Source organism: Hylaeus volcanicus, chromosome 1, assembly GCF_026283585.1.
Source record: "Hylaeus volcanicus isolate JK05 chromosome 1, UHH_iyHylVolc1.0_haploid, whole genome shotgun sequence".
Classification (NCBI taxonomy): domain Eukaryota; kingdom Metazoa; phylum Arthropoda; class Insecta; order Hymenoptera; family Colletidae; genus Hylaeus; species Hylaeus volcanicus.
This window is the reverse complement of record NC_071976.1, coordinates 3,803,536-3,824,649: the sequence shown is the minus strand read 5'-3', so window position 1 is coordinate 3,824,649 and position 21,114 is coordinate 3,803,536. Positions and strand designations below refer to the sequence as shown.

Sequence of the window (21,114 nt, the reverse complement as noted above, 5' to 3'; positions counted from 1 at the left end):
AGTAAATGACACCGTTAAAAAATTAATTGTATATAAAAATATATTTTTTATACTTCCATTAAATATATAACTATAATAAAATTGTATTAATTTTGATATACCATACAAATTTTAATTAACCCTCTGCATAACATTTCCATAATACAAACTCATTCTTCCTTTTTTCATAGCAATTGCAATCAAGGACTTTTTTTATTTGATATAATACCTTAAACTTCTGTATTAATTGTTTATTTATATCAGCAAATGTGTGAACAATTCTTCATTACACATTCGTCTACTATAAATCGAATATAAAGACAATACAATAGTAAGTGTTCTATGTAACAAATATACCAGGTTTCCATTCTATTTGTAACATAGAATATTTTAGCGTTAGGACTATGAAGTTGAATTATGTGTAAGGATGTTTTAAAGATCTTCCAAACGAAATTTAACTGTTAAAGTAAAGTGAAATATATTACTTAAAGTTTTAATATTTACAGAATATTTTTTAAAGTTCAAAATAAAATGCATAAATTATTAACAAAGTTATTCTATTTTTAAAAAATTAGTGTGCGATTATTCTTGCTCCATACGGAAATTCTTCCACAGTTTGGTAAAGCCAGACGCTTAAATGCTTCCACGCTGATCGGTTAATTGACGCTTTTAGAATAATTGTTCTCATAAATAATCATCACAGAGAGTCTGTAAGAATTGTACAAACAGTATTCACGACGAAATACGAAATTTTCCCCTTTTGTAACTATTACTCTGTGCGCATGATATGGTATTCGAGTGTTTTAATTACTTCATAAGAAAGTGAAGGTCTAACAACTTCTTGTATGCTCTGTCAGAAATGTTAAGAGCAGCATGCAGTGTGCATAAATCAGGCTCTCCTAAAAGACTTAAACCACATAAACCTAAAAAGCCAAGTAAATACATGTCATAAATTATTGTCATTTTAAAAAAATTTCATATTTTAATGTTAGTTTTTATGTACCTAAGTATGTATGCAGGGGATCAACTTCACAACAAACATTTTTTGCAAATCCACCATACATGTCATCTTGACAATAAAAAAGGAATGTTCTATTGTCTTCATTATCTGAAAATTTGTAAGCATCAAGCAGCTGTAGCGTTGCTCCCACCCAGAAGCTATAACAAGAATCAGATGGTTTCCCAGGTCGTCCTCCGAAGCCACCATCTTGTCTCATAACACACCATCTTCTTAATCTATTTAATTGATTATTTGTCAGGACATTATGAAGCTCATTCATAAGGAATAAACTGGCTATAGCACAAAATGTAGATCCTCCATGTGATTCAAGACCAGGTCCTTGGCCCATTGCTCCATCATACGACTAAAATTATTGTTGAGTTATTATATTACAATAAACATATGTGAAAAGTACAAAGAATACAAACTTACAATACTCTTTAAAATATAGTCAATGGCTTTTACTTTGTCAATGCCTGACCAGTCATTCAAAATCATAGATATACAACAAGCACAGTAGAGAAATCTCATGTCACTTTCGCTTCCTGCTACGATAGCTTTAAATGATCCATCTGGATTTTGACAAGCACGTACTCCTTCAATGATAGCTTTTTTATCTATTCTGCTTAAGTCATCATCGAGGATCAAAAGGGTAGCCAGTCCAATGTACGTTATTGCTAAATGACCACACTGATATTCTGGAGCATCTTTCGGTATTGTTGTAGATGGTTGGAAACCAGAGCGTGGTCCAGCTCCAGTAACTTGAAGCCTGTAGATCCATTCTATCGCCTGTAATTTTGTTTGTTCACTAAGGTTATGTAAACAGTTCAATAAATCTAAACCTGATATAGCAAAAAATGCTATAAGAAGCCTGGAAGAATCATATTCTGCTAAATCACTGGGCAACGTGTGTAGAAACTTGATTAAATATTTGGCATGATCTTCCTTTAATAATGCTTGCGATAACTTGAATCTTGACATTGTACGGTAAAAAAAAATATTACTTCCACCATAGATTGGTGTGTTCTCCGTATACAGTCTTTATGATTCGAAGCCTAGGGTTTTGCTCATCTTTGGTTCCGCGATCTATGCTAGGGATAAATTAATTTCCACCACCGGGAAATTAATTTGTCCCTAGATGGCAGAGCGGAGGTTCGTTTGTGGAGTTGGACAAAGAGTATTAGAGTATCTAATCAGAGATGGGCAAACCCCTAGACTTCAAATAAATTTGAAGTTTGCCGATATGTTTGTCTCGTTTCCTTCTTTGGAAAATTTTCAAAAAAGAAAACGAGACAAACATATCAGCAAACTTCAGATTTATTCGAAGCCTAGGGTTTTGCCCATCACTGTATCTAATACTCTTTGAAGTTGGATTGGCCAACTAAACCTCATGTCTCTAGACTAGGGAATCTAGGGTGCATTCAATATCTAGAGGTTTCCCGCAGTCGCAATGTAGAAGAAACAGCTCCCGCTTTTTACTATTCCGTTTCCGGTTGTCCAAGCAGTTGCTCCAATCCCACGAAGAGCTTCGGTTGATCTTCATGCGACGCTTACTTTCTATCATGTTTGAATCCCGCGAAAGTTTTCTCGTGTTCTGCATCATTTTTGTCGCGTGAAAGTGTTACCGTTTCAAACGTCAAGTATTACGTGTTATGCGTGAATTTGTACACGTTAGACTATCGATACTAACCGTGAAAGATTCAAAAATAAGAACTGTCATTCCCAGCTTATCGCATGCGTTTGATTACTATGGCGCTTGCGTTTAAATTCAACGGTCGAAAACAACTCCCTTTCTACGCTGTGTAAAAAAGCATTCTGATACTTTTTACGATTTATCTTCGTTGATATTGTTGAATAAAGTGCGTAAAAATTGGCAACGTGACCATAGATATTTCGAGAGTCGTTTATAGCGTCGGTTCGGATTAGGATAATACCGTTTCCCTCGGACAATGGACCCTTTCACTCAGGTAAGGCCCTTTCGTCAATTGCAATACGAAAATGCAGCTGTACGCGATGTTCACAGGGTTCGCGAAAATTGCTCGGTATCAATGCTTCTGCAATCTTTTTATTTTTCATTTGGTGTTTCGATAATTGAATGGACATATTTTTTATTTTTCGATCTATCACGAAAATAAAATATTCTAAGCTAGGCAAATCTCGAGAAAATTGTTTTACAAACCCTTACTCACGTTTTGACTAATGAAAATAGATTTTTGGATATACATATACGTGGATATCTGTTATCATGATTGTATCTAAGCTATTAAATGGATTTCAGTAAAACTTTCATAATTAAATTTTGCACTTATGTTAGCTGATTCATTCATTTTTTTAAATTATATAATATAGCGGATGTTAGAGCGTGCCAGAGCAAGGAGAGAAAAATTGGACACTCAATTATCAAATGCAGGGCATGATGTTAAAAGAAGACGTAGTCCTTTAAAGGATGCAAATGCAATTTTGGCACAAGCTACAGGTAATACTAATGGCTAAGAGCTAATGGTATTACATTTATAGTTATTATTATGTTGTCAAAAGAAATTTTCAATTTAAATTGCATGTATTTTTAAATTTAAAGTTACTAAGAGTAAAACTCCAACAAAGTCTCCTGCCAAAGTATCAACAGAGAATGTATCTCCACTCAAATCTCCTAGAAAGTCTGTGTCTAAGAGTGCTACTAGTGAAAAAGGTGAACAAATAAATAAGGAGAATGGAGAGATTGGGATTTACAATGTGAGGTCAAAGTTACAAAGGCTTGGCAAGCTGTACTCTGGTAAGCTATATTCCATGGAACACCCACACAGGTTGCTTCAAACTGGTTTCTTACACTGCTTCACTCTCATATATGTGCATGTCTCTACACTATGCAAGTCACATGTGAATGGTAAACACAGATTGACTGCAAGAACTCTCATACCATTTCTATTGTTATTGAATTGATTAATCTATTAGCATACACTTATATTTCTTCATTCAGTATTTTATTGGAAAATCCAGATTTGTGTTCAAAATTCATGAGAAACAAAACATTTTTTTGGGGGAGTACAACTATTAGGCATTTTTTTTCTACATTTTAAAGCATTTAAAAAAAAAGTATATATCATTTTTTTTTTTATAGATGACGGTAGTCATGAGTTAAGTTCACCAATTCATAGAACAGAAGAAAGATTCACTGCAGAAGAAGAGATTGAACAGAAACCAACCAAGAGAGGAGCTAGACTGGATAGACTAGCAGCTCTTGCTTCCACAATTAATAATTGGGAAGATGATCTTTCGCATCCAACTCTGGTAAATGTCTTAAGAATATTTAAAAATATTTTAGAAATTTTGATAATTTCAGCATTCTTTAAGGTCAAGCCAGTTGATAGTAAGGCAGAAAAGATACAAGCAAAATTAAATGAACAAGTTAAAAGTGCATCAGAACCACAGCCAAGCACAAGTGGATATACCAGGGGAAATAGAAATAGCAAAGGCTGTAGCCCCAGAAAGGAGGATTCATCTACAAAGCAACTAAAATGGGATAAGACTGTATTGGAAACATTGGTAAACACTTATATTCATTTACAAATATCATTTACTCATTGCACATGACTAAAGCTTTAACAAGATTTTCTATGTAGTAACTTTAAAATGGAGGGAATATATTATAAGTAATTGAGTCTGTTGGGTAAAAAAACTATTTACAGGAGGCTCAAGGCTTTAGTCGTACAAAAAGCAATAGTCGTCTTGTATATGACTATAAGGCTTGTTCTCAGGGAAAAGGTGCGGGTTCTGCGAGTTCGCCGTCTAAACAACTTCAACGTGTTCAAGAAGTCGCTACAGGACCCGAAGAAAAATATAATAAAACAGCTAAAGACTATTCGCAAAATAGTAATAATAAAAATTCCAACACGCCTGAGAAAACGTCGAGAAATGCGACACCCAGCACAAGCAATTCCCGATTGACGCCAAGACTAGGCTATAATGGTTCTCCTAAAAGTCCAGCTCAGTCTAGTCCAGGCTCGGTATTGAGTAAAGCTTCGTTGTTCGAATCTAAACATGCAGAACCGAAAGCAAAAGATCCCGCGCAGATGTCACTTTCCGAGAGGATGGCACTTTTCGAGAGAAATAAAGGGGAACCTCCCTTGTTGCCGAAAGCTCCCCTCACCATGTCTGTACCACCAAAAAAATTACAAGAGAAGGGCAAGGGTAGTCCATTAGGAAAGAGCAAAACTGAAATTCCTAACAATTCTGTTAACGCCCAACGCGAAAAATTTGAACAAGGACTAGGTACACAGGAATTGGAAAATAATATTTTACGTAACACTCATCTCGAAAGACAGCGTGAATTGGATATGTTACGTTCACGTTTCAATAGGAATAAAGAAAGAGCGCAGGTTGCCGCTGGTTCTTGTATTAGAACAAGCGAAAGTAGCGAAGGAAAATCGAATTCTCCTAAAAATTCTCCGGTTTGTCCAGTAAAACCGACACCTGCTCCTGTAAGAATGGATTTATTTTTTATCTTGTTTATAAGTGTATATTTTGCATACTGAATTGAGTATACTACTTCTATGATAGGATCATGGTGTTCCACCACCTCCGCCACCTCTTCCAGAACCGTATGTTTCCGACGCGAGACTGACCTCCAATCAAAATAAGAATTCGCCATTCAAAAGACAAGGTATGTACTGTACAACTCGTATGTTGCAACGTAAATACAAAATATTTAATTTTATGTTTTAAAGTGGTAGTTAGCCCACCGAAAACGCAAAAGATACAAACAGTTTCCGACGTTAAGCGCATTCGCGTCGCTCCCCCAAAGCCTGGACACCTCTACCCTAATCTTTCTGAAAATGGATCTACAACTGAAACAGAAACAGGTATGGCGTTTCAACCTGGATCCGTTAAACTAATCATATTTCAACATTCTTTCGATTTTTCTGACACGGAGCAAATAAAGTGTATTCTTTTATAACAGACACGGAGTATACTGTTAATAGTACAGAAGGAGAAACGGCTACCCTAGATGAGAAAACTGATACTGAGACAGGGACGGAAGCTGAATACTATGTACAGGTATGATAACTCTAGAAAATATAAATGAAATCAAGTCCACAGTCTTTAAATTGTGCGCACTGACTTTTATATAGGATGACGGAACTGAGATCGATAGCGAGGAAGAATGCGAAGAAGTAAACACTAGCCTTGGCAGAAGTATCCTACGCGCAGTAAACGAACAATCATTTTTAACTAAAAAGGTGCGTACATATACTTTAGAATAATATTTATTTAATGTTTTATTGTAATACTTCGCTAATACAATTACAGAGATCAATCGATCCTGATCCGGACAGCACAACTTCCGATATTTCGGTATTGGATGAAATGGACGAATATTTAGACGAGTGTCTCGCGTTACAGGAAGCAAATGGAAACGGAAATATAGAAGAAGGACCTACTCCGCCCAAGTTAAACAAAGGTGGTAAAAGTCCGTCAACCGCATCAACTAGCTTCAAATATAGCCAAGGGTAAGATAAAAATGTGATAACAATGCAGATATAAATTCAATATTTAAAAATAAATCGTTCTTTTATTTGAAGATCATCATATCGTTCACCCATAAAAAAGGTTACTCCATCTCCCAAAAAAGGTGAAACTTACGTTATAGATGGCGATGATTGTGTGCCATTAATGCATAGCGTCAGCTTTTATAGACGACAGCAATCACAAGTAAGTTAATCAACATTGAAACCATATACGCGGCTATGTTTGCAATTTATTACTATTATATAAATTAATTTTAGACACCAAAAACGCCAGTGCGTATAATATCGAGAGTACAAGAATCTTCGGACACTATGCCCGATGTAACGAAAGATGATGCTAAGAATGAAGCTACCTTGGTACAAGAAAAACTTAAGCGATTGTTAGATGAAGTGTGCAAACAACAAACAATTATCGGTCAAGCTAGTCAGGCACTGAACTTGTGTACTTCGACCGTGGAGTTCAATGATTCGAGGGAACAAGTTGAAGGAGAAAGATTACTACTCGTTGCCAGTAATTTCACTTATTTTTATAAAAGCGCATCCACCAATTTATGTATATCATCGAAACACCGCGAATATATAAATTCTGTGTTGCAGCTCATAGACGACAGGCTGCGTTAAACGAAGTTCAACGATTGAAAATAGAAGGTACACTAAGGCCTGTTACTCCTGGATCACCGGAAGTGCAAGAAAGTGGATCTTTAACAGTCTCTGCTATTACTTTGCCTCTTAGACGCGATCACTTACGCAATGTCAGCTCAAGTAAGCACTAATGAGTTGAATTTAAAAATAGCATTGAACATCAGAATATGAGGTTATGTATATGTTTCTTACTTTGATAAATATATTTCAGATACATGCCTCCATTTTGTTTGCTTGATGCGACATTTGGAGGAAATAGTTGCTACTCCAGTGGTTGTAGCAGAGCCTGGCGATTCGTGCCTTCGATTTCCATCAACGCTTAAAATAAACGATTTGTACAATGACTTTAAGATTACCGTCGAAATATATTCACTTCAAACGCAAGCTGAAATTTTGCCACACGAAATTAAGTACCATATAAATAATACTCACGGATGTGGTAATAATAATAATAATTGTAACAAAAAAGTAAGTTCCTGTACTCACATATGTATATAAGAAATTGTTAACAATTTTACGAGACATTTAAATATTTTACAGCTGGTAAATAAGACTCCAAAGAAATTTTTGAAACAGGAAAGTCGATTAATAATGCCGAGTGTACAAAGCCCCGCAGGACCATCTGCTGTGAGATCACCTGCTTTTCAATTGTCTGGCTACGTTATTTTTAGTCTTAAAGAAGTGCATCGGCAACAATTCACATTAAATAAGGTAAGTATAATAATGTGTCAAATAAGTGCATTTTAACAGAAACCATTTTATTGGTAATTCATAGGTACCGCCGCAGTCGCCATTGGAGGGTCGATTACAGATGCACGTGTCATGCGAACTTTCATTGTCGGTCGAGTACAGAGGATTTCTTACAATGTTCGAAGATGTTTCTGGATTCGGCGCTTGGCATCGTAGATGGTGTTTGCTTAAAGGTTCTACGCTGTCATATTGGAAATATCCTGATGATGAACGGAAGAAGACACCCATTGGAAGTCTAGATTTACAAGGTGACTATGCAGCTATAAGCATCATTTTATAGTCACATAAACAAAAAATAGATTATATTATTAGAAAATTTTTGCATGTACTATATTTTACTATATTTTTGTGTTTGTAGGTGTCTCTACAACGAATGTAGGATTAGTTTCGCGAGATATATGCGCGCGCCCTAATACGTTTTTGCTCGAAACGACAAGAGCTGCAGAACCTGGAGATTCCGAAAGTTTAATTATGGTTAGAAATGGACACACGACGACAATTAGGCATCTTTTATCAGCAGATACAAAGGAAGACAGATTAGAATGGTGTGCGAAACTTAACAAAACGTTAAATTTAATTCATACTTGGGGCGGAACACCGGCACTGTCGTAACCGGACGTGTGACACGTAATAGCGTACTGAAGTACGCGTATACGCAATGGGTACTTGTGTATACTAAATAATACAACTAAATAATTTAATGTGGCTAATCTAATACGATAATGTATATTTTCAATATCATGAATTTTTGGAAAAAGATTTTTTCCAGTTACTGGTAATTTTCAAGAATATTAATTGCAAATACATACATTAATCGATCCGATAATGAATTCTAGTTGAGCAAAATACTTTTAATATAAAGTAATACGTATTATTAATTCCCTTACAGATTATACAAAATTATCTTTTTGTAACTAAAAACGCTTAAAAAATCAATTTAATCGTCTCCTTATTCCTTAGGTAAGGAGTAAAATTAGAATGAATTTCGTAATGTTCTTCAAACATAAAAAATTAATTGTTGGTATTCAAGTATTCTTATATTTTCTTTCTAATTACTATAACCACGCGATTTAAAAGAATGTATGTATTTATTACAATGAATTATAATCAATTAATATAATCATTAAATTTCAGTATGATCTAAGCTTTTTTAGGAGCTACATATATCTTCACGATAGTTCTGATTATGCATTTTTTTAATATGTATTATTATACTATAAGGTATTTGTATTGTAAATAGAAAAATAGTTTAATTATGTAAAAATTATTACTAACAAAAATGTACGTAGATATACGTATATCTATACACAAGTATTTTTTATATTCGCTGTACAAGACAATATTCGATTAAACGTATGAAATTTTACATGTATTCATACAACTTCCATAGTTTCTACTTTTCGAAGCATAAATAAAAAATTAGAATTAACCTCGCACGTCCTCTGCTACTAATTAACAATGTAAGAGAAGAAATCATTTTGTTATACCTGTTACTCTAGAATTCTCCCTCAATTCTGCTCCGCATTCGTACACGAAGGTCTACGTTACGAATAAAACGTAAGATGTTTAGTTTGTGTATATATTTATTTGCACGATTGGTGTCTTATTATATAATACATACATATAGGTAGGTGTATAAAAAAAAAGTTACTCATTTTCACGCGAATTCCAAAGCGTGTAAACGAGCGCTTCGTCGTCGCCTCTCTAAGAGTCAGTGATTGGAATTTCTGACGCCTCTCGTTCAAAATGTTTCTCGATAGTTTCTCAGAATTGCATAGCATAAATCATTTTTACGCAATGGCACGCGTTTCACAAATGAAATTCGTAACTCCAGCTAAAAGTAGTTACCACGCGGAACTTAATTTCATGAAGTTCCGCCATTTTATTTTTAGGGGATTGTTCACCCGATCGAACAACTATTCTATTTCACACGTTCTCATTGTTAAGGTAACAATTTACTAGTATTTTGTATCGAATCACAGATCGAATGTTTCGAACGAAAAAGAGAAGGAATATACGAAAACAAGGTGAACAACCGATCGTCTCGAGCCGATGATGGACACCTTTTAGAACGATCGCGTCTGCCAATTAGTGAATCGCGTGCCACATGATTCTGAGGTACAGAGTATTCTAATTGCACTTATATTCGTGTATGTCGATAGTCGAAGAATCCTAGGTAACGTTGGTAGCGCAGAACTGTTCTTAGCTTATTTGGAAACAAGTTTGATGGTAGGGTGAAATCCATCCTTGTCAGCGGTGTAATCGACCCTTTGAACGATTATTTGTATTCGATATTATTACTTATCCTTATTCGTGTAATAATAAATGTAATTTTAAGCTGAAGCAATCCTTCATGTTTTACCTGTAGGTGTGGCCATCGGGCGACGTGAAGGAGAAACTTCCGGTAACGGAAAGGGCTTCGTCATCTGTACCCTCGTTCGTCAGTTCTCCAGTTTCTTCCCTCGTTTGACCGTCGCTTTGTTCATAACTGAAACGATAGCCACCCACTCCGATGTTGTTCGATTCCTCCTGTTTTACGATCGTTATATCATTCGGATTGCCTTGAGGTGCCGCGAGAGCTCCCACTATCGCTGCCACGAAGATGAGGATCTGCGCAAAAATAGAGTATCGTATCAAAGCATAAAGTATTAGTCGTTCTCAGGGTTCCTAATATATCTGTCACGTTTCAGAGGTAACGCGGAGGCGAGCTTCAATCGAGAAGCGGTAGGGATGACTTCGTCTCAACTCGATGGACGAAGAAGAGAGCGATACCACTGGAGTTAACTGGAACCACCTCGGTAATGTAATAGTAACTACCGCGAAAATTTGTTCAAATGAAGACTCTATCCTGCGAAATTTCGGGGTTGAATCTTTTAATTAATAATTCTAATTATAGTTGCGAAATAGTTAATTGTCGGCCGACTAATCGAGACAACGGGTGTTTGTAACGAAAGCGACTTGGCGACTCGATGCTGACGCAAACGATACGCGGAACGACAAGTTAGGCGACCCGACGAATTCTAGCGATTAATCATCAGGTGCGTGTAAACGTCCACGCACGCACAAACATCACAGTCCTCTTCACTTTCACTGTTACGTAAATAATTTCGGTTGTCAGCGCCCCTGTAAATTCGAAAATCTTTGCCCTGGCGCTCCTTTCGCGATGCTTTTCTTTTTTTTTACATCACGACACACTTAAGAGAAGCTAAAAAATTCAATTTCTTTGATTGGGTTTCCACGCGGTAACCAGGACCCACCGTCTTCATTGCGAGGACTTCTTCGTGCGAACGATTACGATTCTTGTCCCTTCGTCCTTAAACGACGAACCGATACGTGATACCAAGGATGCACGGCGCATCTGCCTTTATATAGCGGGAAAATCGCGAGCGTTGCATCCCCACCTGGATTAGACGCCGCGGAGATTCGCGGATGGGTCTCCCCTAGCTTTACTATAGGATGCATCCGCGATGCAACGATGCGAGCCTACTCTCCTTCAAGAGTGTTTGCATTCGGTGATGTTTGTTCAACGCCTCCCATACTCCACCGTAGACTCCACTGCTGGACCTTTAGGCTCTCTTATTTTTGCCAGCTTCGAGGCAATTTTCACGATTTTTTTGTAGGCAAAGTAATTGGTAGAAATCATTGAAATTTGGTGCATTTATTTATACAGGTATAAAGAAGATTCTGATAAATTTACAAGTGGCCTGGTCAAATTGTTTTAGAGTTACAGGAATATAACGTCCACCACGTCAGGCGGAGTGGACCTAGAATGTTAACGCGGCTGTGTTAGGTCTGGGTCATATCTGAGTCAATGAAAAATGATTTTGTTATATTCGTTATACATAGCGTGAACTTGGAATAAGATGTTAAGTCTTTAAGCGACACGTATATATAAACAAAAATTATTTTGTTACTCGAATCAAGAAGGTTCCCGTTTGTCTAGCTTTAATATTTTATTTAAAATTTGTCGTCTGGTTGGCAATGCTATGAACTAACGTTGAGTAACTGAAAACAGGAATTTATAAAATTCAAAACGCATCAGTTGCTGACACTGTTCTCCCGTGCATCTTCAGCTTTATTTTCCTTCGAAATCGTGCGGCTGAAAGAGTTAATGAAATTTCTAGGGCATCGTCACCAGACTGGCGGATAACCTCGGTCGAAATGGCATTCGCTTGTTAGCCGTGCCATTCAGATATCACAATGAAACGTATCTTTCAGGTGGACTTCGCCGTAGGATCTTCGCCGGCAATGCCAAGGACCTTTCCACTGTACAGAGACGATTGTTCCTGTTCTCACAGCATGTGAGTCTAGTCACGTCAAGTTCATCTATGTTTAGATCGCAATAACGCATAGGTCTCGAGCAATTCTAATTGAAAATAAAACAGAGTGCTAGCAAAATTGAAATACTCTTGACAGGTCTCGACAAACTTTAGTGTCTAGATTTTACAAGAATGATTCTCTTAATATAGTAAATTAAAAGTGAATTAATTCTTGAATAAAATAAGGTTTTGTACAGTTTTAAATTAATGACATGATTTATGGATTCCCTTATCTGTACGTAATCCTTATCTTAAAAAATTCTAGTATAACGTATTAACACATTAAGGACCGCACATCTAGAGACTGCGTGTAGAAAACACGAGAAAACTCGTGAGCGGTCCTTAATATGTTAATTTCAAACCTGTTCTAATCTCCATCGAAGCCTACTCTAAAGCCTATTCTAATCTATAATTATGTCTTTTCATTGCAGTCAACTTTTCATCGCGTAAACTTCATGTCTCCCTTCCCAGTCAATGGGAAACGATCGCTTTAGATGCTAGCGATTACGTCAGCCAGATAATCGTCCCTCTCAAGGGAGAACCGATAGAAACCAAGTTGGCCACCTGTCGTACGTGCCGAATGTGAAAGCCCCAATCCGTGTAAACGTCGTATTCCTACCCCGGTCGTCGTTCGTCGTTCGTCGTCGTTGTCGGGTCTCGTCGGAGCCTCGAGGCGACATGCACGCGGTCGAGCGTCCTTGGTAATTGTGACATTTGGTTCTCTTGGTGTTATGCGCGCCGAGAAGAGCCGAGGAAAGTTGGTGACGTAACTACCGGTGACCTTGCCATTTCAGAAGATGCGCCGCGAACGAAGAGGACGCCTGAGGACGCCTCCGGCTACCGCATCTCTAGGCGTCTCTTCTGATCACCTTCCCTTCCCTTCACTTCTTTTCCACCGTCCTGCGACCAAATTCTCTGTCCTGCTTCGGACACCTTGCGCGCGGGAGACCTGAACGCGTCTTTCGAGACCCGCGCCGCTGTAATCGGAGACTCAGGATTATGCAAGGACCTGCGAGACCTGGGAGACCTGGATCCCTTCTGCGGAGTCGCAGCTTTGATTTATGCAGATCTTGGTTCCTTTGTCTCGCTGGTATTTTAGAGGGACTAGGTAGTTCTAGACTGGTAAGGCTTGGAGTGTTCAATTGCATATAAAGAAATAAGTTTTTTAATTCTCCAGGTTCGAGGATTACCTATAAAGAAGTTCTAGCAGCAGTCGCCTGAGTTGATCCTAAGGACATCCCCCATCTTCGAGAAATTCGTAAAAATTTCGTGAAAATTAAGTTGATGGCTCGCTTTAATGTCATCTAAGAGAGTTAATCGTTAGGCAGATTACGTTTGAAAGGGGTTCAACAGGTACTTCGCCTAATCGACGATCGGTGAAGAGTAATCGATCGCTTACACGGAAATGCGTTCCGAGCGTTTGACATTTAAACGGATCCTTTTGCAACGGTTTCGCTCTCGCACGACACCTCATTATGCGTCAAAATCCCTTTAACGTTCCCGGCGTCCACGTGAAATGACATTAGCAGTCGTCGGATATGGAAACGTGGCCGGCAGCTTCTTAAGAGCCGCGAATTGTTAATCGTCTATGAATACAGACGACGCGTCAATGCTGTTTTTATCCCGACGGCAATAAGGTCGGATAGATTTGTTTCCCTCCGTGGAAACATTTTCGAGCATCAATCATTCGCGATGACGAAGCGTACAAAATTTCTAGCCGACTACTTCGTCGAATCGGAGGGAGCTGCATAGTATTTTAATATTACTCTTCGAGGCACGCGATTTAAAAGATAAATGGAAACTCAAGCTGCACAGAATGCAATCTAACTACCTGGAATTATCAATAGTCCTTTTTTGGGGCGAAGGCAATCCTTTAGCCATTTTTATTCTTGTCATCTCTTGTTATATGTGTATCACTTCCTGATACAAAAAATCCATTATGGTAATCTGATAAGCTAGCCTAAGCATGTACCTTTGTATTCGATAATTATGGAAAAAAATCGGTTTTCGACCTGGGCGACCATCTTCGTATAGTCGTGCATTAATATTCCAGTTGAAAAAATATGCATTATGTAAACGTTCGAATTTAAATACTCTTACGTAAAGTCTTTCTTCGGGAAGAAAGACCTTACACAGGAATATTCAAATTTTTATGCGTGACTTTTTTGTGTGCATACAATGAATACGAACTAACCAGATTGCACGACCAAAACCAGTGTTAATTAATTGTGTCATCGTTTAATATCATTAAAAGATCATGAATAAATAATAAGTACGATAATAGAATCATACGCATGTTCTATCAATAAATCGAAGTCACTTCATACTTCGCAAAGAGGCGAAGATATTTATCGATATCTTCACATCTCGTTGAAGTAATGTTAACATCTTTATTCCTAATGCATATGCAAATAACTTTCACTGCAGTCGCGTCGATTCGTTCAATCAAAAATACTTCGAGGATCGTACAGTCCGACAGGTCGAAGTTGTGCCAATTCCAGTTGTTTTATTCAATCGAGTGCCGGTTGCAAAAGGAGCAAACACGATGCGTAACCAGTGAGGATCGCTAAAATCAGAATGGCGCCACTGTTTACCGAAATTCATTTACGACAAGCTTTCTCGCACTTCACCTTCACGGTATTGCGCAAAAAAGGACTCTTGTTTTGTACTTAGAATAGTATTGTATTGTTGTTTCGTTATTTTATTACCAGTACCATTAATTTACTAATTAAGGACGCTCTCGATCTACAACGCCTGATTGAAGGGTCCGACGTGCTTTTTTATCAACAGGATATCATATTATTTCGAAAGCGCGTTACTAATAAAAGTAAGAAAAGATTTCAAAGTAAATTAAAAGCCAAGTTAACCATCGACTCGTACAATTGAACACAAACGATAAGGAACTCGATTTCCATATACGTGATTTAATTACTAGTACAAATTATACCGAACACCGTGGAAGGAAACACGCAATAATAGATTCAACGAAACAAACAATTCCACGTGTTTAGTTCCGCGGCAAATTACACGAGAGAAACGTGGTTAATTGTAGAAGAAACGAATTCAAAGTTATGCGCGTATGTATATCTCCACACGCAAACGTTACGCGATCACACGTTTTCCTATCAGAGGCGCTTCATTAGCATCTTTTCAATTCGCAAGGTACACAGAACGAGGTAGAAACGACGGCGATAATTGCACTGTTAATTTACGTAGGCGCGTACATTTGCAAAAAATCGTGCGAAAATGCAGAAATGTCAACGAGACTCGTTTGGTCCTCGAGGATCCCTCGCACCTGATCCACGGTGTCATTCGTACTATCAGCACCTGTCGACGATGGATTCTCGCGCCAGATGCGCTCTTAGATCGCGATAAGCATCGTGTGACACATTGTAAGACCATAAACATGTGGCCAGACGTCGAAATTACACGTGTGTCTTCGTCCACTTTCTTTGAATCGCTTAATTTCGTCGAGTGTGCAACAAGAATGGGATCTTGGAGAGTATTGGAGGCATGCCGGTCTGATAAGGTAATCGTTCTTTATTTAAACTGGTAGGAACTATAATATTGTGAATTTTCTATATTTTAATATAATGATTAGATATTTTATTACTTATTCTTCTGAAAAGAAGAGTACATCTTTATATATTTATTTGATTTCTTCTTGGTTTGTTCGAAAACCCCGAAGACATTTTGACGCCTCGAGAGATCATTCGAACGTTATGATAATCGCGCCTACCGTTATCCAATCAATTATGCTTTAACGAGGCAGACGAAACAAAGAAGACCGCGAGGAATTATCCGCAGCCGTGGAAAAGGAAATGCATCCATCGCCGCGTATGCTACCGCACTTAATAACGCTGCCTGTCCTTTCTCTTCAAATGTTGCAATGGCCGATCTTTCTTTTCCGTTGATGCAATTCTCGTAAAATTCCTCGAGTGACTGTAAATTCTAACGAGAAGCCTCCAAAGAAGCTGACAGTAACGATCGCGCAGAGTGTGTAGAATGTGTGTAGCTACATTTATTTTTATGGAGAATTCCTCATAAGATATGGACGATATAAGGCTACCACTTGCTGAAGAAATACTTGAAGTTTGACAAACGATTTGTTTATAGGGACCATTTCGCAAGGTAGAGAAGTTTCCTCTTCGTGAGTCGTTAAAAGCCCACAGAGTCCTGGCACCTTGTTCAAGGGAATCAAGTTTCATCGAGGAAGAAACTCGAAGCAGAATCTTGTTTCGCTATATATAATACAGAGTGTGGAGAATGTATGTAGCTAAATATTTATTTTTATTGAGGGTTCTTCATAAGATAAGGACGATACAAGGCTTACCACTTGCTGAAGAAATACTTGAAGTTTGATAAACGATTTGTTTATAGGGTCCACTTCACGATGTAGAGAAGTTTCCTGTTCGTGAGTCGTGATATCTTGTTCAAGGGAATCAAGTTTCATCGAGGAAGGAACTCGAAGCAGACTCTTGCTTCATTATATAGTCCGAAGTCGTGACATCTCGTTCAAATAGGATCGAGGAAGCAACTCAAGGCAGGATCCTGTTCCCCTGTAACATTTTCATCAGCGTGATCGATCCTAAATTTTGTCAGGTCGTTTTCACGAGACAACGCGACTCCCCTCCTCGGCGCTCGTCTCCCTTCAATCGCGCAACTTTGCAGCAAAGGTCGTACAGCGCATCTACGTACATGAGAGGTAACGAGGAGTCGTTCTGTCGCAATACCGAGACAACGCGAGTCACGATCGGTCAAGAGAGTTTCGAGCTCAAATGCCGCTCGCGGGCGAAATCGCATTTCCGCAACCAGACATTTCTTCTGACCGGGGTATCTGCCTCCCCCTCATCGGGGAAAGTCGGTCAGCAATCAAATTATTCCCAGAAATTGCATTAATTTTCTCACTTTCGTTATCGAACCCGTAGAATTAGTTTAAAAATGCACAAAGCAATTAATTACGCCTAGAAGATGCTTTTACAATTAGCTTCAGTGATTTAATGAACACAGAAAGTTCATCCTCATCGAAGGCTTATTTACACTGCTCCGTGCAGATAATTATGCACGCGTCTTCGGGGTAAAATGATTACGGATTGCGCAACGCGTCTCGATGTTTAAAATAATCAAATTATTCACGTATCAACGCGCATTGCGACACTGTTCCGTTGCGTGTTGCGTAATATATTCAATTAATGTTCGAAGATGTGACGCAACCCCAAATGAACGAGCCGTCATCATCCAACGTTTACGCGCTTTTCAAGCGTGACGCGAGGAAGGTATGACCTACAGTTAACATCCAAGAAAATGGTCGCGCAAACTGCCTAGGAATAGTCCTCGAATTACACGAATAACTCGTACATTTTTTGAGGTATCACGAGGAACGTTGATTGGCTGCGTTTCATAGCGTTTTCTCGACGAATCGAGTGGATCAACAACTTCCAAGCAAGGGGTGGAGAAAAGGGAGGAGCGTCTAACGCATGTGTTTGATCGAGACGCCCATTATGTACTCTGCATGATATTCCCATGTGAATGGAGCGTCGTCACGTTCTAGAGAATGGCTGTTTTATTAATAAAGTTCACGAGTGGATCAGGTTCAAGTATATTTCTAAATGGTCCTCGAATGGGACAACTTTTCTACCAGGAAAACAAGCTCGACCGGCATCGACAGGGTCGCAGAGACCAGTTTATCGATGATATATGACGGAGCTTGTGATTAATAAAGCGATAAATTAATGCAAAAGATATCACGTTGTCTTTAATAAACTTGTTCCGACCACTTAATGGGATTATCATATCGTAAATGTCATTGGTTCTGGGGTTTCCTTAAGCCAGGACCTGGCAGCTTTCAAATTGTCTGTAAAGTTCAGTTATCTGTAAGAAGGATTAATAAATAATCGTTTGAGGAGGGTAAACTTTCCGTATCCATTAAATCGAGGAAACTTCTGCCATTTTAATTAATTGCTTTGGATATTTTTAAACTGGAATGAAAGGGTGAAAATTAATACAGTTTCTGTGGAGTAAGACGACAAATTTGTCAACAAAGTATTTTAATTTTATTAATTATCATTTGTAATGTGACAATAAAAATTTCGTTTCTACTGTTTGGACTTTTGCAGAGTTTCATCGGTAGATCGTTCGAACTTTGCGCTCGACAGTCTCCTGGTACGTCTCACTGAGGTCTGCACATCCTGTTGGTATAATTATCTTATCGATTGGCGTCGTTCCCTCGTTGAGGAAATTCCTGATGAATTACGAGGATCAATCCGCGTCGATGCGTGTACATTCACAGGTGGTTCGACCTCGTCACCTTGCAGCAAAGCGGCTATTTTACCATTGACACCCACGAAATAAATCAATCGACGCGGTCGTGTGCAGCGTGAAGAAGGATAATCGAAGGACTGCTAGTTGGCGGCAGGGAATCAACGATGGAACGCCGATTCAGAAAGTTCACGCGAGCTGTATGCTTTATCGTAACTGGCAACCAACACTTGCCATTGTGTATGATCGAAGGAGCGCGTAAATTAATAGAGGATGCATGTTTCAGGACGAGCTGGCGAGGATCTTCTGGGAGTCCTTCGAGAGGGTTGGATGAGGGCTATAAAACGTGGATCTTGCACACTGGACGTTGTCATGCAAGTTGTAATGGGGACCAATGAGCTTTCCATTTGTCAGTTTCATGTACATAGATCATTAGAAGCAGGAAGTAGCAGAAGTAGGAGTTAAAATGTAGGAAAGAAAGTATCCATTCTGGAGGACTCCACGGGAATTGGTAACATCTGTTGACATTTGAAATGTGCGGTGAAATTGCGCAATACAATAACTGGAAGGTCTAAAGAGAGAAAGCGTATTAAGGAGCCGGTTACAAAGCCGATGCGTTTGAGCGCTAATTGAATATCGGTGAAATTTCGCCGGTTGGAACTCCTTAGTGACTGCCATGCGACCAGGGGCGGATCTGCCATCAAATTAACGAAGCGTCATCATCCCATAAATTCCTGGTGAAAACTGTGTCAATATTTCATAAAAGAACTAGAGAAATTTTATAGCGACGGTATAATGACTGTGTCAGAAAGGTGAGAAAATATTGTCTGCATTTAAACATATTTTTTACAGAGAATAAGGGATAAATATACCGACTTACCTTCATGCCTCGACGAGTGTAGATCCGTCACTGAATTCGATCCATATTACGTATTCACAGGTGGGAGTCCGTGATCATGGTTGTCCCCCCTCGCGGAAGGCATCGATAATTTATCCCGCACGCGAACGAAATAAATCGATCGACAGCGTCTGGTGCTGGCGAATGATTCATAACGTTGAATCGGGACGACAGTTTCGAGGTAAAAGGGCAGATTCTTATCATCGATGACGTATCGTTCTTGGTTCTCTTTTCGACTGAACACAGTCGAAACGTTCTCGTGAAAGCATGCTTCTCTTTATGATTCTTCTTATGATTGCTCCTCCCAACACGCGATACCAATTTGCTTATTGTCGATTTGGGAAAAATATAGGTATCGTCTGCTCGAGCAAAAGAAGAAATCAATACAATTATTTATCTGAAATGGTTTTATATAATAAAACACTCATTTAAATGAAGTGACTTTTTAGCGAAGGCGAACTAAGGAGTTGTTCCACGAATAAGTCAGACAGCGTATACACCACGAATTGGAAATAAGAATTGAATATCGTGACGAACGATAGACAACTGGTAGAAGGGCGGATATCAGTCGAGCACCACAAGGATTCGTGGTTAACGAGAGGTTGCTCATCCTCGAACACGATGGACTTCGCCGTAAAGCTCGATTCGTGACGAAATATCCGTGGGAACCGTCCAAGGAAATGTGGTTTGGTAGCCACAGTCCAGTATCTTGTTTTACAGGAGAGCTAACCCAACCTAGTTTTCAACCTAATCAAGATCCTATAAAAAGGTTCATACCACACAGCTTGTTTTCTCATTTACATCTATCTAGAATGACCTATAACCGATTTAACAACCTCAAAATCTATCTGCATGTATTATTCTACTCTTAAGGTGGCTGTTTCGAGATAGTCACGTTCAAAATCAAAATCTCAGTAACGCCGTGGTATGTTCTCTAAGAGTCTGTGTTAAAATTACAAAATCTTAATATCGTTTTCCATAAAATTGTGTTGGTGAATATAAATCAAAACAGGATCGTACGATCCGTATTCAATCAAAGAACAATCAAGAGAAGTTTCGTTGAAATCCCCTATTAAATAAATCCACGGAACAACCACCTTAAGGAATTTATCGGTCACGAGGGTTCATGATATAATAGTTTCCTCTTCGCTGTATAAATCGGGATAGTCTCGATTTCTGACACCTCTGAAATATTCTCGTTCATCCCCCAGGATTTTACACTCTACGAGAGTCCCATGAAATTTATCGCTCACGATGATCCTTACGATACACAGCGAGATCCGCACCTACCAAAATATCGAGCACAGCTCTCGAAATTATTCGATTAAATCACGAAGCATTCCAACGATCCTTAGGGCCCAGCCAAGGTGCATCGATTCACCTGCGAACGATGATTCCACAGCTACCTATAAAATAGTAGATGCGAGCACAGCTGCAGCTGTATCGGTGGAGGTTCGTCTGCCGACAGTGTGATGGCATTTAACCGATCCGTGCCATCGTGCACGGAGGTTATATTACGCAAGAAGCGCCTTTAGCCAGCAACGACGACGACGACGACGGCGACGAGGACGACGACGACGTCGGGTTCGCGCGGTCCAGCTCGGATTCTTGCGAAATTCCTGGGTCGTGTGCGAGTTCCTCGTTGAAAAGCAGCCGTGTCCTATCGCGTGTTCGTTCGCCTCGTCTCTTGGGCACTTTGTCTCTTTCAATAGGACCGCGGATCACTCGTTAACCCGTCCGTAT

The 21,114-nt window shown here is 38.9% G+C and overlaps 3 protein-coding genes and 2 long non-coding RNA genes across 13 annotated transcripts; 3 read left to right on the top strand and 2 right to left on the bottom strand.

Annotated features, from left to right (window-relative positions):
* Positions 1 to 26: 26 nt before the first annotated feature.
* Positions 27 to 2,032, bottom strand: LOC128873222 (geranylgeranyl transferase type-1 subunit beta). The gene is made up of 3 exons (XM_054116624.1): positions 1,412 to 2,032; positions 983 to 1,343; positions 27 to 902 (listed from the first exon to the last, which is right to left on the bottom strand). The coding sequence occupies exons 1-3, from the start codon at positions 1,958 to 1,960 to the stop codon at positions 787 to 789; spliced, it is 1,026 nt and encodes a 341-aa protein (XP_053972599.1). The 5' UTR covers positions 1,961 to 2,032; the 3' UTR covers positions 27 to 786.
* Positions 2,033 to 2,480: 448 nt separating this feature from the next.
* Positions 2,481 to 9,262, top strand: LOC128877421 (anillin-like). Of its 3 annotated transcripts, none has more exons than XM_054124728.1 (18): positions 2,481 to 2,946; positions 3,329 to 3,455; positions 3,558 to 3,752; positions 4,098 to 4,267; positions 4,331 to 4,522; positions 4,735 to 5,457; positions 5,537 to 5,639; positions 5,704 to 5,838; positions 5,937 to 6,034; positions 6,109 to 6,216; positions 6,287 to 6,486; positions 6,559 to 6,688; positions 6,763 to 7,015; positions 7,102 to 7,266; positions 7,358 to 7,614; positions 7,687 to 7,857; positions 7,922 to 8,144; positions 8,255 to 9,262. In XM_054124728.1, exons 1-18 carry the CDS (start codon positions 2,929 to 2,931, stop codon positions 8,506 to 8,508), a joined length of 3,522 nt encoding a protein of 1,173 aa, XP_053980703.1. In that variant the 5' UTR covers positions 2,481 to 2,928; the 3' UTR covers positions 8,509 to 9,262. The 3 variants fall into 3 exon arrangements, with proteins under 3 accessions (XP_053980703.1, XP_053980711.1, XP_053980694.1); XM_054124736.1 differs by having other exon boundaries at positions 4,666 to 5,457; positions 6,380 to 6,486; XM_054124719.1 differs by having other exon boundaries at positions 4,666 to 5,457.
* A 201-nt stretch (positions 9,263 to 9,463) lies between these two features.
* On the bottom strand, positions 9,464 to 11,309 carry LOC128877436 (larval cuticle protein 65Ag1-like). Its single transcript, XM_054124750.1, has 3 exons — positions 11,154 to 11,309; positions 10,259 to 10,506; positions 9,464 to 10,164 (listed from the first exon to the last, which is right to left on the bottom strand). The coding sequence occupies exons 1-3, from the start codon at positions 11,160 to 11,162 to the stop codon at positions 10,104 to 10,106; spliced, it is 318 nt and encodes a 105-aa protein (XP_053980725.1). The 5' UTR covers positions 11,163 to 11,309; the 3' UTR covers positions 9,464 to 10,103.
* Positions 11,310 to 12,119: 810 nt separating this feature from the next.
* On the top strand, positions 12,120 to 13,241 carry LOC128877442 (uncharacterized). Its single transcript, XR_008457245.1, has 3 exons — positions 12,120 to 12,197; positions 12,647 to 12,916; positions 13,010 to 13,241. It is a non-coding gene; the product is annotated as an uncharacterized LOC128877442 (long non-coding RNA).
* A 2,290-nt stretch (positions 13,242 to 15,531) lies between these two features.
* On the top strand, positions 15,532 to 20,616 carry LOC128872765 (uncharacterized). 7 transcript variants are annotated; one of them, XR_008456252.1, is made up of 9 exons: positions 15,532 to 15,744; positions 15,904 to 16,222; positions 16,332 to 16,483; positions 16,596 to 16,920; positions 17,418 to 17,491; positions 17,584 to 18,673; positions 18,760 to 19,285; positions 19,414 to 19,552; positions 19,821 to 20,616. It is a non-coding gene; the product is annotated as an uncharacterized LOC128872765 (long non-coding RNA). The 7 variants fall into 7 exon arrangements; XR_008456253.1 differs by lacking the exon at positions 17,418 to 17,491 and having other exon boundaries at positions 18,332 to 18,673; XR_008456250.1 differs by having other exon boundaries at positions 17,418 to 18,673.
* Positions 20,617 to 21,114: the final 498 nt, after the last annotated feature.